Source organism: Lepidochelys kempii, chromosome 24 (assembly GCF_965140285.1).
Source record: "Lepidochelys kempii isolate rLepKem1 chromosome 24, rLepKem1.hap1, whole genome shotgun sequence".
NCBI classification, from domain to species: Eukaryota; Metazoa; Chordata; order Testudines; family Cheloniidae; genus Lepidochelys; species Lepidochelys kempii.
Genome location: NC_136403.1, coordinates 6,821,986 through 6,837,530, shown reverse-complemented (window position 1 = coordinate 6,837,530; position 15,545 = coordinate 6,821,986). Strand labels below are relative to the sequence as shown.

General features: G+C 46.5%; 1 protein-coding gene and 1 long non-coding RNA gene across 2 annotated transcripts; both read right to left on the bottom strand.

The window, feature by feature from the left end:
• Positions 1-9,284: 9,284 nt before the first annotated feature.
• LOC140902774 (uncharacterized) lies at positions 9,285-10,288 on the bottom strand. Its single transcript, XR_013634987.1, has 2 exons — positions 10,076-10,288; positions 9,285-9,800 (listed from the first exon to the last, which is right to left on the bottom strand). It is a non-coding gene; the product is annotated as an uncharacterized LOC140902774 (long non-coding RNA).
• Positions 10,289-10,562: 274 nt separating this feature from the next.
• Positions 10,563-12,828, bottom strand: LOC140902903 (immunoglobulin kappa light chain-like). The gene is made up of 3 exons (XM_073323494.2): positions 12,786-12,828; positions 12,184-12,513; positions 10,563-10,882 (listed from the first exon to the last, which is right to left on the bottom strand). The coding sequence occupies exons 1-3, from the start codon at positions 12,826-12,828 to the stop codon at positions 10,563-10,565; spliced, it is 693 nt and encodes a 230-aa protein (XP_073179595.2).
• Between the last annotated feature and the right edge of the window lie 2,717 nt (positions 12,829-15,545).

Here is a 15,545-nt window from a genome sequence, read left to right as displayed (position 1 = left end):
AGTTATTTCATGGACTGTTCTGCTTTAGCTTTGCTCTAACCATCCCCTGGCTGCAGAGGAATTGGGGGGAGCAGTTTACACTTCCTTGGTCACCGAACACAGGGAGTGAGACCTAAAAAAACAAACCGCCCAAGCGCTTTGGTAGCGGAACAAACAAAAGAAAAGTGGCAAAATAAGTGGGCTGAAACTGACCACAGCGGCAAGTGCAGCTTTCCGAGCAGCCAGTTCTGATCTATTTTTAAACGATTGGCCCTTTGTAGCAAACACGGCTCTTTGTCCTGTCGCCTGTGGGTTTCTAAGATCGGTTTCAATTTGTTTTTATAAAACATCATGTAGAAATAAAATCAAAACTATTACAGTCACTTTGTCTTGGCTTTTAATAGACTTGTACAGAAGAAGATCAAGTGTAAAAGGAATTTGTACGAGTTAAGTGTGACTGGGGGCAATAATCTTAGGACGTGTTTGAAAATGTGTCCAATGACTTCGCTGTCTAACTCCCATTGATTTTGCACCTAGGCACCCAGCTACACCTTTAAGCACCTAAATATCTTGAAATCTGGTTCTCGTGAGCTTAGATACCACTGAAAGTCAGCAGGACTTAGATTACCACTTGGAAACCTCGATCACTTTTGAAAATGACACCTGGCTCCTAAATTAATCAGGATTTCTGCTACAGTTAGGCCTACAATTTTATCCTGGCAATTGACAATAAACTTCAGGCAGAGGTACCGGAAAACCACCATAAAAAAAGGAGGGCGCAGGGAGCACGTGGAGGGTTGGACAGCAAGACCACCCTGTACTCACACTGCAGAGGCACTTCCTGCCCCGTGGGGCTGGGTCCAGCTCCCGGCATTGGCATCTAGTCCACGTGACCACAGTGCCGCTCAGGTTTGGCTCCTCTGCTGCTCTATAGATGGAAACGGAGGGACAGATGTGCCAAACCTGAGTAGGGCTCTGATCACATCGGTCAAGTTGCAAGGCCCGTGCCTAGGAGCCAGGCCCAGCCTCACCTGCCAGGAGCAGCCACTGCAGGGGTCATGGACTTTCCTCCGATTCATGGTCACTGTGAACACCACGCCAAAATCATAGCCTGCATTCTAGCTAAGCTGATTTGCCTGGCCCATAGGACCTTTGCATGGGATGATGCCTATACACCTGTACAAAGGATATCTATGGCACTAGGCCCCCCCAGGTCAGCAAACTTCTGTTAATCTAACTGTCTACTTTTTTATCCTCACCACCCTGCTGCAGAGTAGGGAGGAATTATCCCCATTTTACAGCTGGGGAATGGAGGCCCAGAGAGACTTGGGGTAACGTGTTCAGAAGCCCCTAAGTGATTTGGGAAGCAGAGGACCACTTTCAACAGGAACTAAGGCTTGAAAGTCATAGGGATGTAAGTGACCAGCCCTAGGTCACACATGCAGCCTGTGGCAGAGCAGGGATTTGACCCCGAGTGCCTAGCTAGCACCTTGACAGCCGTATGTATGGCCTGAAGATCAGCTTGGGATAACAGGAGAGTGGACTCAGCAGAGGATCTGGCCCTGATTTGCACTAGGATTTTATTGGGGCTGAGGTTTAAAAGGGCAATTTGGATGCTCAATGTACCTGAGGAACCAAATTTCTAGCCCCATCAATTCCTTCGCCAGAGGGTTCCACCCCCAGTCCTTTCCTTAATCTACAGTAATAACTAAACACAAAAGCAAAAGTTTTATGTTTGCTAATTTCCCCACTTCCACGGTGCCCCATGAACCTGTTTGTTGGTTTATGCCATCCTTTGCTTAAATCATGTGATATACCTCTTGGTGACTGTTATGTTCACAGCATACAAATAGAAACACCAAATACTCATGCTGGAAGGTTGCAACCTAACATGACTTTTATTCTTCAAATCCAGAATGATAAGAAAAAGTAACCCAAACCAAAGAGAGATGCACAACTCACCCCACCTTGATCTAGGCTGTCTCTTTCCAGACAGACTGCTGCTAGGCTCAGATTGCACACTTCCGCACAGACAGCAAGCAGGACCAGAAAAGCCCCCTGAAATTTAAAGTTACAAATCACAATTTTAACACAGTTTTCATACACCACAGTGAGAGAGCTTATTACCATTTTATTGATGCTAATACCGTCTGACCTTATAAATCCCTGAAGCACAGAAAATATTCCGCCTGAATTGCAGTCAGAAGAAATAATAGGATGCTCATAACAAGACTCACACAAATATTCCACTTGAGACACACACCATGCTGGTATCCAATCTAAGCTTGAATTTCTTCTCTAAAAGATTTTAGAGGCAAAGGGTTATCCCCCCACCCAACCCCCAACCCTGGTTTGCTCTGCTGGCACTAAGAGTAAGATTTTGAATGGCTCTTGGCTCTCTTGTTTTGTCATGCATGTTGCCCCACAGATCTTTAAGAGGAAAGAGAACATTTTCCTCTCCATGTGACAAAGTCTTTCATCAAGAAATCCATTAGCTAGCAGGTGCTATGAGGCAGACAGACATCACCTATTCTTTACTGAAGAAAGGCTCAAGATGTCTCACCAGATAGTTGAGATGATGCTAGTCTGTCTGAAAAGCACCATGTCAGTGCTAGGTGTTATGATTTCCTTGCTGTCTAGTTGGGATGTTACATTAGGAATGAGATTAGCTAGTCACACTTTCTGATGTTTCCTACTGAAACTGTCTGAGCCTAGGACATGGGGTATGTTTCAGCTGCCCTGCTATCCTATTAAGACTTTAATATTAATCAGGTTCTTTTCCAGGAATTCACCAAGCGGCATGAAATGATTCCACCCACGTGTTCATACAGGGGAATATTCATTGCCTCAAGCAGCACAGTCTGAGTTGCATATAATAATTCAGTGTACGACGAGTGAGATCTAGATCTATTTGAGCCACATTGGTCGCAATTATTCCAGAGTGTGAACATCAAAGGGAAGGCAAGGAATTATTTCAGGCACTATTAGAGGCTGTAACTCGGACTAATGAGATGTATGTAATAGGAAAATTTAGCCTGACTGTTATATCTAAGTAAGAATGGTTCCTCTATCAGGCTTTTTCTAGGTAGATCTCAAAGCGCCTTGCAAAGGGGACTAAATATCATATGGAGGTAAGTATCATTTCCCTAATTTTACAGTTGGAGAAACTGAGGCACAGACAGGGGGAAGTGAACTTGTCTCCAAGGTCATGTAACAAGGCAGAGCTGGGCTGGGCATAGATCTCAGGGCTCCTGACTCCCAGTCTGGTGTCCTCACCACCAGACTGAGCAGTTCTTCCATTGCATTTCGTACTGTACCAAACACGCTGTCGACACTCAGTAAATAATCCACAAAGATCATATCAGGACAAACTTCCGAGCAGCGATGGATCGGGGGAGTCTCTGAAAGTGGATGCGCCAGCGTGTAAGACATAGGCTTTGCCTGTTCCAGCTGTCGTAGACATTTAAAACATGCTGCACTGGCTGGGGTAGAGGTAGGAGCTGGGTATGGACTAGCTCAGCTACCGGTAAACTCTCTTTCCGAACTCTCCTGTGACTCAACTCTCTTTTAGATGCCTTTGAGCCGAGACTTTCCAACCTGGTGCCCTCAGCCCCGGAGGATGCTGAGCTTCCCCCCGTCATTCCTCTGCTCTGCCTGCTCTCTGATTTCACTCCTCCCTGGAGTGCAGTTCTCTGGGACATGGGTGAGGAGGCGTCTGAAGGTCAGATGGGTGCTGGAGCCATAGATGAGAATGGGGTCTTTAGTGTTTGGAGCCTAATGACAATCCCTTCTGAGATGTGGAACCAGAAGATGATCTGCACTTGTAGGGTCAAGGAGAGCAGAACGGGGAGAAACATCAGTGCTACAGTCTCCAGGGAAACAGGTCCATTAACGTATCATCCAATCTAACCTGCCTTCCTGGGTATTTATGCTACATCCCTCACCGTGGGTCAGTGACATCTACTGCAGGCTGGAGGAATAGACAGAATCAGACGGGATGGCTCACATGAATGATAACCAATGGGAGTGAGGAGAGGTTTTGGAAACCATTGAGAGGGTGCTTGAGTTGTGGGGCAGACAAATACAGTCACTCCCCCGTCACCCACCTTTCCCACCCCCAGCCCTCCTGAAAACCTTCATTTTTCAACCCTCCCAGTGGTGAGAAATGGCTTTCTGGTCAAGCAGCCTGAACCTTCCCCTCCATGCGAGCACAGCAAGGATACAAAAGGGTCACTTGGGGTGAGCCAAAGGGGAAGAACTAGGAGCATCGGGAAGGAAATCAACAGAGGGAACAGCAGGATGAATGGCAGGAATAGCTTCCTGACAGCGAGATCTAACAAATAGTGGAAGAGATGCTGAGGGGCAGGGTTAGAAGCCCCTATCAAGGGGTCTGGACAAAGTACTCGTGATTATAACATAGGGAACAATCCTGCAGGGGCCGGGGGGAGCTAGGGGGCACCCAGTGTAACAGGGTCGTCTCCATCTCTGATTTCTAGGATTCTGTGCCACCCCCTTTAAATAACCTGATTCTATTGCAGCCATCACGGGAGCAGGAGGTCTCAGGCTGAAATGGCTCCATGCAACAATGTCCAGTGCAGGCCGGAAGGATTAGGGCTGGTCTACACTCTTATCAGGTAACTCTGTTGAGCCGTGGTGTGAATTGTTGCTAACATGGCTATGCCAGTAAAAGCCTCCGCGTGGATGTAGTTATACTGTGTAAAGGGGCCTTACACCAGCACCGGTTATTTCAGTTCATGAATCAGGAGAAGCTGTGCCGGAAATATTACAGGGCCAAAATTTTGTATAGACAAACCCTTTAAGAACAAAGCGAATTCCAGGTGGCACAGACGGGTGTGTCCAGCCTTCCGAAAGGCCTTTTAATTTCTTAAATTGCCTGGACATTTGCAGCAAACCTGTTCTGGGAAAAAGGGAACCAGCTAGAATCTGACCACGAAACTCAATGATCCACTCATTAGTGGAGTTATTGGGGGGGGGGGAGGGAAAGGAGAGAGATAGAATAACAATGAGAGATCATTTTGCAAGGTCATAGAATCATAGAAGATTAGGGTTGGAAGAGACCTCAGGAGGTCATCTAGTCCCCCCCTGCTCAAAGTGGGACCAACCCCAACTAAATCATCCCTCTTCCCTGTCTTCGCACTTCCCTCTCCCTCCATATACAGCAGGGCAGCAGCTCTCAACCTTTCCAGACCACTGTACCCCTCTCAGGAACCTGATTTGTCTCGTGTTCCCCCCAAGTTGCACCTCACTTAAAAGCTACTTGCTTACACAATCAGACAAATATAGAAAAGTGTCACAGCTCACTATTACTGAACAATTGCTGACTTGCTCACTTTTACCATAGAATGATAAATTATAAATATTGTACTTATATTTCAGTGTATTGTATAGAAAGCAGTATGAACAAGTCATGGTCTGTCTGAAATTTTAGTTTGTAGTGCTTGTTAGATTGTTAGACTTCGGTAGTGCTTTTTATGTAGTCTGTTGTAAAACTAGGCAAATATCTAGAGGAGTTGATGTACCCCCGGAAGACCTCTGCGTACCCCCAGAGGTTTGCGTACCCCTGGTTGAGAACCACCTCCACAGAGCATGGAACAACAGGTGCGGAGCGTCAGGGAACATCTCCCTTTGCCAATGCAGTTGCATGGGATGCAGAGATCAGAAGCCCATGTTTTGATAGGTGTTTTCTATACTCAGCATCTCTTCTCTCTGCAGGAGATTGTAGGATTGTGTTCCATGCTGAGCTGCCCTGTATTTTCATCCTTCTCCTCATCCAGCTGTTGATTTTGCTCTGGAGAAAGTGCCCCATCAGACGTAATTCAGTCATAACTCTGACTGCTATGAACACAGCCACTCATCACACAGCCCTATAACTATCCCTTTGTTTCATCCAACAGGGAGAGCTGTGCAAAGAGGGAATCAAATACCTATCAGGCAGATCCCACAGGTAAATTGTATTAACAACAGGGGACTAGAGCCAGTGTCCTGGCCAATGTCCAACCCTACACTTTGCCTCCTGAATTTTCTGAGGTTTCATGTAAATTTATTCTTCTCTGCTCTTCTAGCGGAAGTGTTGCGTAGGGTTGTTGATATAAAAAAGAACTGCTGGGTTCTACACCAGAGGTGGCTGCAGGTTAGGGATGGTGTAATATTGCAATGTATATGTAACCGTGCCTCAATGGGCCACAACTGAGAATACCAAATACAGGACAAACTACTGAGAAATAGGGCAGATACACCCCCCAAAACTGGTGGCTATTCTCCCATAAGATATACCAAACAAGCAACAAAACTTCTGTTTCACCACACTAGCTAACAAGAAGTCAGAAAAGCAGTTTCCTTAGGTATTCCAGGAAGGGCGCCTCCTCCTGGCTGCTCATGGGATTAGCTCCTTCTGGCTCCAATACCTCTTCTGTCATCTCATTCTTGCCGCAGCCCTACTCGCTCTTCTGGACTCTGCACTTTCCTCTTTCTGGCTTGACTGCTCCCTCTTCAGGCCTTGGCCCTCTGGCCAAGTCACTGGGTGTTTCCCCCCTGCCAGGGGATCAAAGGGCCACAGGACAAACTGTCCCAGGGAATCACCAAACCCACTGCCCTGACAGTTCCACTTCCCCAGTGGCTGGGAGGAGAACCTCGGCCTGTCCTCTGCTCCTGGTTCCAGTTCAGGGACTCTTGAGTCAGCAGCTAAGGTCTGCAACGTCCCGCCTTGCTGGGGCTTCCCCGATTCCTTTCCTACTCCGCCTCTCTCAGGCTTTTGCTCCACCACCCTCCGAGGTAAATCCTTCCTTCGGGGCCTGGGTCCCCAGGGTTTCTCCTCTGCCCTGGGCTTCCTCCTTTCCCTCTCTCATGCCCAGAGAGTGACTGTAGCCTTCCTCACTGCAGCCCTTCTCTGCTGCCAGGTTCCTGGCTTTATACCAGCCCTGCCTGCTCCTGCTCATCATCATTCAGGGCTCATTTAGGCCACCTAGTTCCCCTCAGCTGGAGCCTATCCCTTTAAGTGGCCCCTTCTCAGCCTCATTAACTCCTTCTGGTCTAGTGGGGGTGAACACCCCCTCACGCTCCCTTTCCGCAGGATGGGCATTTGCTGCTGATTGAGGGCGACAGAGTCACCTGCTCAGTTTGTTAAGCCACGTCCTGCACTGGAGGAGGTTTCCCATCCAAGCACTGACCCTCGGCGGCTTTGCTGCGGCTTTGGGGTCAGTACTTAGATCACAATCAGGCCAGTGTTTTCACATTTTTACTGTCCCTCGTGGTGAGCCACAGGGCTGGTTAGACCTCCAATAACAGAATATAGATAGTAAGGGTCAGACTGTAACACCTGTGCCCACACGGGTGAGAAGTTACAGATGTGAGCAGTCCCTGGAACTTCAGTGGGACCCCTGCTGTGAATAACGGCTCCCCAGGGGGAGTGAGAGGTTCATTGCCTGGCCCCAAATGAAATACAAAGGGCCACGTACTACTCTCAGTGACCCCCTGTAAACCCAGAGTAACTCCACTGCCTTCAGCAGTGTTCTCCTGGGTGTACACCAGGGTCAGGGAGAGCAGAATCTGGCCCAAAGACTGTAAGAATGAGTATGGAGTAGAGCAGAGGTTCTCAAACTGTGGTTCGCAGACCATCAGTGGACCGCGAGCTCCATTCAGGTGGTCCGCGGATAGTTCCTTCCAAGGTGCAGGCCTGGGCAGCCGCACACAAAAATGAAGGGCCACCCACCTAATTAGTGCAGCCGCGCAGGCGAGGCTCCACTAATTAGGTGCCTGGACCCTGGAGAAGACGCACATGTAAGGTGAGGTGGTGGCCTTGGGGGGATTAGGGGGTAGATGGGAGGGGGCAGTGGGGTGAGAAGAGGGGGTGGGGGAATTTGGGACGTGCAGGGCTGCAGCGGCCAGAGAAAGAGGTGACTTTCCCCAGCTCCAGGGCTGCAGCTGCCGGGGAGAGACCCCCCCCCTTCCCAGTCCCAGCTCGGGGGCTGGTGGATCGAGGGAGAGAGGGCACATCCATCACATTAGAAAGGTAAGACTACTGATATTAAAATATGAGTTGTGTGCTTTTATTTGTAGAACAAAAAACGTTAATTATTATTAAGGTTTTTTTTATTTAGCGCTTTTATCCAAAAGCAGCCTCCACCCAGCTGGAAAGTGTCACTTCTGTCTGGTTCTGCCCCTTCCACCTGCTGTGCATGCCAGGGGGCCAAGGCTGGTTCTGCATCTGGGTTTTTCTGGTCCAGCTTTTGTGACCGGTAACACACCTGAGTCCCAAGCCCAGTCGGGGGGAGATTCAATTTCTCGTGGGTATCAACCTCCCACCTCCCCTTTCAAAATCACCAAGGGCTCGGCTTAGACATGAGAGTAGCTGAGTTCACGGCGACTGCCTGTGTGAGTAAGGCAGGCCCTGAGCCCCACCTCCTCTTACCAGTGCCCAGCCTGTGGAACTGAGTTTGGGATCTCTAGGGCGGAAGAGGGGAAGAATCGTCTCCTTCACAGGTCCCAGAACGGTGGTGGAGCCACTCCACGGCTGCTACCCCAACAGCAGGGCTGGAGCAGGGACTCTGTGGCCCTTGTGCCCCAGCTCCACAGGGGCTGTTGTCTAGAGGGTTGGTGTAGTGGTGGATTCACTCCCTGCTAACCCCATCCCTCTCCCGTGGGCCACACTGAGCAGAGAGCCAATCTCTGGGGCGTACAGGGAGCGCGTAAGTTACACGCAGGCTCCTGCAATCCCGCCCCCCTTTATGAAGTGACACCGCACTGCTCCTGCGGTCTGGGACCCTCTGCACCCACAGAGGGGTGGAATTTGTCCAGAAACACACCAAAATGTTGCCATGATATCTGCAGGACAATGTCCTTCATATCACACTAGGAAATCTCCCACCTTCAAGGGTCTGGTTCTTTTTGTGACTTCCTGCTCCGTATAGGCCAGGTGGGCAAGTGAGTTAATCTTCAGATATAGTGTGGAACGGAGCCACATGCAGCAGCAGTGAAGAGCAGTAAGAAGCAGTAAAAACAAACTAACAGCTTTTACAGAAAATCAACACCTTACAGGACGGTCCTGTCATTGAGATGAGCAGTGAAACAGCTGTGAGTGTCCAGCTTGGATCCCCATCTGGGCTACGATTTCCCCCTTTTCCCTTTCACTGGTCACTGCTCCGTGCTTTGGTTGTGATTCCTTGAATCAAACTCCAGTTGGGCATAAGCGGTTGACCCTGGTTTGACAACATTTAGCAACATTAGACACCTCCACGCAAGGTTAATTAGCCAAACTTTGATGCAGTTGGACATAACAATCAGTTACATTTAAAAACAGATTGTTAAGCTTTATTTAAAATTCCACTTTTCAAACAGTGCACATCATTAGCACTGAAACGATCGTGGGAATCTTCCTTTAAAAGTCCAGCAGTTGGTTGAAAAAGGAGTTTAGGATTGAGACGGTTTTTCATGTACCCAATTCATCCTCTGAGTCTGTGGCTTTCGTTCTTTTGCTGAATTTCCATATGAGTCAGAAAAGGCCAAATCCAGGTTTAGCAGAATTACTAGGGCATTGGAACCATCTGCATCCTAAATTCATTCGTTTTGAAGACCCAGTCAATGGCTCATTAGAGGAAATTAAAATTTTTCTTCACCCCTTACAGCTGTTTTCTGATCAATTTAAACCCAGGCCCAGATTATCCTGCCACTTCAATGGGAGTTGTCCATTTATAACTGATGGGCTAACCAGGCCTCTGCTGTGTAATTTACGTCACTGGTTCCATCCAAACAGAATTTGCCCAGCCATGGGAGTTAAACCTGCTTATTTCAGGCAGAAGTTTGCCCTGTGTGATAAAGCAAATGATGAGTGATAGAAATAGAATATTCAGGCATCAGATGCACAGGCGGTTCCAAGCACCGCGCCTGGCTGAATACAGCACTCGTCGCTACAGAAGCGTTGCTGCATTACATTAATGTAGGAAGGAATAAATGCTCAATGGGGACAAACAGAAGGAGCTGAGAGAACTGTTTTCAATTATTTTGTGGGAAATCAGCCCCACTATTAATAGGGCTGCTGCTACGTCTCCACACCTGGGACGGACTGTAGTGTGCTGATTACCTGGATTAGAACAGCAGTGACTCCAGGCCAGGCTCAGGGACACCAGCAACACCCCCAGGAACATGGCCACGGCATAGCGCACCGTCTGTGACGCACACCCGCTGGGATGGGCTGTGGAGGAAGCTGACACCAGTGGACGGTCAGGAGGTGAGAATCTTTTTTGAACTTTTTCATTAAACCCTCTGGTTTTAACTTCCAATCCCGGCTCTGTATTCACCTCTCCCCAGTAGTTCTTACTTAATTCTTTACAGTGCTCTATAGGTACAATCTGTGTGAAAGCTGCTCTAGAAATCTGAGCTATAATGTCTTGGGGTCTTTTTAATGTCTCAGTTTAGCTTTCCCCAAATAATCTGCACATCTGCTTACTTTTAATTCTGACATAAAATATTCCAGCTTTCTGGGATGGAAAGTTACGTAGAAGCAACTCAGATTGTGCCCACTTGACACCGATTTAACATCAGAGTCTCCCTTTGCCTCAAATATCATATCACTCAGCTGCAGAATATTTGGTACTTTTCTTCACACTACTGCCAGAAGAGTTGAATTTGACTTCACAGGTGAAATTCTTCCCACTGGTCCAGGTGTCCATGGGGACGCTGATGTGATTTATGAGGGTTAAAGATCCATCCTTTGCTCTCAATGAGCGTGTCAGCCCCTGTTCCCGCAGCTCCCCAGAAACACTCCAGGAAACATGGACCGGGCTGGACACTCCATGGATCACACAGGCCAGATTCGCTGTCCCAGTGACTTGACTGCCATGTGGAAATGGGACCAGAAGCATCACCCAGCTGCTGTTTGTATAACTGTCTGAGCAAAAGGAGGTGTGGCAAATTCAGTGTGATAGTCAGATGAGCTGCAGTCTGATTAAAAATGTTAACCTTTCACTCAGACACAAGGTGCGTGAGGTAAAATCTTTCATTGGACCAACTTCTGTTGGTGAGAGAGACAAGCTTTCAAGCTTCCACAGAGCTCTTCTTCAGGTCTGGGAAATAAATTCAGAGTGTAATTTCCCAGATCTGCAGGAGAGCTCTGTGTAAGTTCAAAAGCTTGTCTCTCATACCAACAGGAGAATTCAGTATGATAATCAAAGAAGCTGCAGTCTGACTAAAGATGTTAATCTTTCACTAAGACATTAATTCAAAGAAAAAAATCTCTTGAAGAAGAAGGAAATATGAAATCACCATGCCAAGATTAAACTGGAATATAGCATAATATATACTTACATTAGCCAGAATGGAAATTGTGTGCTCTTTTATCAAGAAATGCACTCTTGAGAACTTTTCATTAAATTGAAATATAATTTCATGCAGTCATGGCTCTTAGGTTGGAAATATTCCCCTCCTAGGTGCCCTGAACAGTCACAGAGTAACTTCAATAGTTTTTTTCCGGCACTTTCAAGTTTTTACCTTTTGGATATAAAATATATGTGTATGATATTCCTTCTGTACTCATAGCATTTAATGTTTAGCTGATCTTTTTGTTTTAAAGTATGCTTTCCCTTTAGCCCTTCATCAATAGCTATGGTATATAATTACATTTTACTGAAAACATGCAAGGCTAGCCCTAGACCAATGGGCCCCCGAGGCGAGGAGTGCCCCACCTCTCCATTTTTTAAACTTTTGAATACCTTATTTTTTTATTGCATTTGTAGCCCATTTCACAACTTTGCATGCATGATTTATCCCTGTCATATAAGCCGATAAATTTGCATGCTAGGATCCGTAAATCTGTATTGATTCATGCCCTATATAAGCAAATAAAAAAAATACGTTTCCTCTGAGCTTCTAGAATCTTTTTAATTTTAAAAATAACAAATGTACTTACATCAAGAAATTGAACTGTGCACCAACACTGGGTGACCACTATTAATTAGTGTCACAGTAGGTGACAGCCTAAGAATGTTAACCCTCGTCCTTCTGTGCAAAAGGTCACTTTTCTCGCCTTTGCCCTCGCAAACTGCAAAAACAGCACCCTGAGCCATACGCCCTCCGAGCCCAGCATCTCAAGGGATCACTTGGATCACCTGCCCCCTAAATCCAGCTCTGGGAACATGAAATATGCTTTGTCAATCAGTTATTAATTTCCTTAAACAAGCTATGGTTCCTTACCTCCAACAATCAGCGTGGATCCATTCCCAAAAATCAGGTAGCTGCTGTATCTATATGCACAGTAGTAAATGCCAGACTCAGTCTTTTGGACGTTGCTGATTTCCAGTGTCGAGCTGTGTGTCTCATGTTTGCAAGCAAATTTACTTACATTTTGATCATCCAAACAGCTCTTAATGCAGGTGGGTGTCTCGCCTTCTCTTCTCAAATACCATAATATGCTACTTCCTCCTTCCAAGTTTTCTGTGGAAGAACAGTGGATCTTTGCGGTGTCACTAACTTCAACAAACTGGATCCGCTGAGTCTGGTGCAGAAATAACTGCACTCCTAGCACTGGAGAAATAAAATATCGTCATAGTCAGTTTCCATCAGGTCTCCAACTGCCACAGATGGAATGGATAGCTCAGCAATAGAATTTACTAAATCTGATAATATCTATGCTCTGCAGCCTAAATGCTAAAAAACCCAGGTATAACTTTGTACAAGTGAATGGAAATACAATTAAAATCCAGCAAAAGTCTCCAAACTATCATATATATTCAACACTGATGTCCTATTAAAGAAGGCTGTTTTCTCAATTCCAAATTTTAATACAAACATTTTACCTAGGGAAGATAAAACAAGATATTCGGCAAAGATCATTTTCATAAAAAAATTAAAATAAAATCCTGACTCATAGGCCCAAAGGCTGATGCCTAGTGCACTGCTGCGGTGACTGGGTACAGTGTCTTGGTCATTTCCAGTGAGGAACGCCTCCAAGGAGGATGTGCTGTGCTGATAGATACTAGAGGGGTGGGTTAAAGAATCTATAGAGAGTACAACATTTCTTGTAGAATTTCTGTGCATTCCAATGGCACAGAGGTGTACTATAATGATTTAGAATAATTTTAACATCCAGAACATGGATGATCTATGTAAACAAACCCACATGATTTTGGAGCACAAGTCCCATTGACTTTCAAAGGAGAATGCTCCTCAATCACTTAGTTCTTTTGACAGCCCCAACCTAAGTCTCTCCCCAGCCTTCCACGTTTGGTCCATTATTGTATCATATTTCTTGGTGCTACAACACTGACCTGTAATGAACTTTTGGAGTCTCATCTTGGCGGACTTAAATTACACCTTTAATCATCAAACTAAAAGCTCCGACATGTTTGAGAAACAGAGAGGCACCTAGTGGGATTTACAAACATAGCTAAGCGGGTCAGGGGCCTCACTGCTTCAGAAGTCAATGGAAGCTAAACACCTCACATGCCTCCCTTTGGATCTAGCAATGGATTGGCTAAAAATGAACAGAACGAGGCTGGTTAGAGAGCTGCATCTGGCTTTACAGAGTATGCAGAAAGAATTAAAGCGTATCTGTCAGTGACCCTTCTGAAACAGTGGGCAATAGAGGGCAACATGGGCTAGCGAATAGAGCCATTTGTTCAGAAAAGACCAGATTTCCCTAGGTGCTTTGATAGCATCTCCTTAGACCACACCCCACTTCTGAGGCTGCACTGAATGGCTGCAGCTCCCCTGGATCCATCTGTCACAAACTCCTTCCAGGCAGCTCTCTAAAGCTGGGGACCATCGTCCTTCCTTCCTTGCCTTCTACCCTCCCCTGCCTTCCTCCCGCCCATGGCTGGGGAGCGACCTGGGCTAAATCCTGCAGTCCCTGACTGAGGCAGTGTGAAGTGGAAGCAGGAGTTTGGCTGACAAAGGATGGCTGGACTGGCCAAGATTCTGCCTGATTTCTAGCCCAAGGGCATTATTCACAATTACACAGGTTCCCCTTTGCACCAACGTAAGGAAGAGTTTAGGGGAGCAGAAATTACACTCACACCCACTTCCAGGCCCCTGTGCGTTATCATGGTGGAAAGGGGCTTAGTGCAAATGAGAATCCGGTCCCCAGGGTCGCTGTTAATAGTCTGCATGTTGTCAGTGGTCATACAGATAAGACCATGGAAATCATAACGCTATTCGAGCACAATGTCTGCCCAGCCCAGGTCCTGTAAGGGCCTGTTATCACCCTCCCAGTAACACTGACTGACAACGGTACAAAGCCCTATTTACTGCTCTAGGGATCCCAGTGCAATGCTTTACAACGTACAGTGCTTTAAGGAGCTGAACGTAGGTGCTGAGCATAAAAGCAGCTGAGCACCCACCTCTCCCCTTGACTCTGCAGAGTGTGGCAGGTGCCCAGCACGTCACAGTAGGTGCCTCAGCAGGATTGGGCCCTTATGCTGTGTATAGAAATCTCTTCATGCACGGTGGGGGTGAAGCGGGGCAGCTGTTTGACAGCCCCACAGCAGCCCTGCGCAGTGGCTTAGGGCAGGAAGTGGAAAGGCGCAATGTAGCCAACTGCAGCGACAGGAGCAATTTTACACTCTTGTAATTACCAGGGCTGGGCAGAAAATGGATTTCCCACCCCACACAAATTTTAAGATACCGAAAAATGTTCCCATCTCAAATTGGGATGAAAAGTCAAAATCTCAATTTTCTTGAACCAAATATCCAAAAATAATTTTTGGTTTGGATGAATGGGGGCATTTTCTTTTCACAGTTATGAAATGAATCCTTTCATATTTGAGTATATGAAATGATTTATAAAATTTCAACTATAATTAGCTTAAATTTCGAAGCAAGAAGTCATTGGGAACTGGGAAAACTGGAATTTTTCATTCTGTAAAATATCAAAATGAAACATTTCAACAATTTTGAAAAACCTTTTTTCCAAGTAAAATATCTTTATCAAAACCAACCCTTTTCCCACAAAAATTTCCCATTTCATTGAATTAGAATTTTCTGCTATAGAAATGTTTCTTCTAAAAACTGCCAAGCAGGCCTAGTAATTACCTACCTGGGAAGGGAACCAAGGCACCAGAGCCAGTTGCTCTCGTCTTGCAGAAAGCATTATGGGATTGCCAGGGAGTTCAAGTCACCATTCAGTCCAGCCCTCAGGTTTAAGTTTCAATGGAAATCTGGGCCCTCCTGCAGCCCCGGTGGGTTCAGTACTCAGGGTAATATAGGACCAGATTCAGACCGTGAGTCATTCATTTTTTATTGGCACTCATAGAATCATAGAAATGTCAGGTTGGAAGGGACCTCAAAAAACCTTCAAGTCCAGCCCCCTATGCTAAGGCAGGGCCAAGTAAACCTGGACCACCCTTGACAGGTGTTTGTCAAACCTGTTCTTAAAAACCTCCAATGACAGGGATTCCACGACCTCCCTTGGACACCTGATCCCTAGCTGAACTAACCTTGGAGTTAGAAAGATTTTCCTAGTATCTCACCTAAATTTCCCTTGCTGCAGATTAAGCCCATTGCTTTTTGTCCTTCCTCTGATGGGCATGGAGAACTATTGATCACCGTCCTCTTTGAAA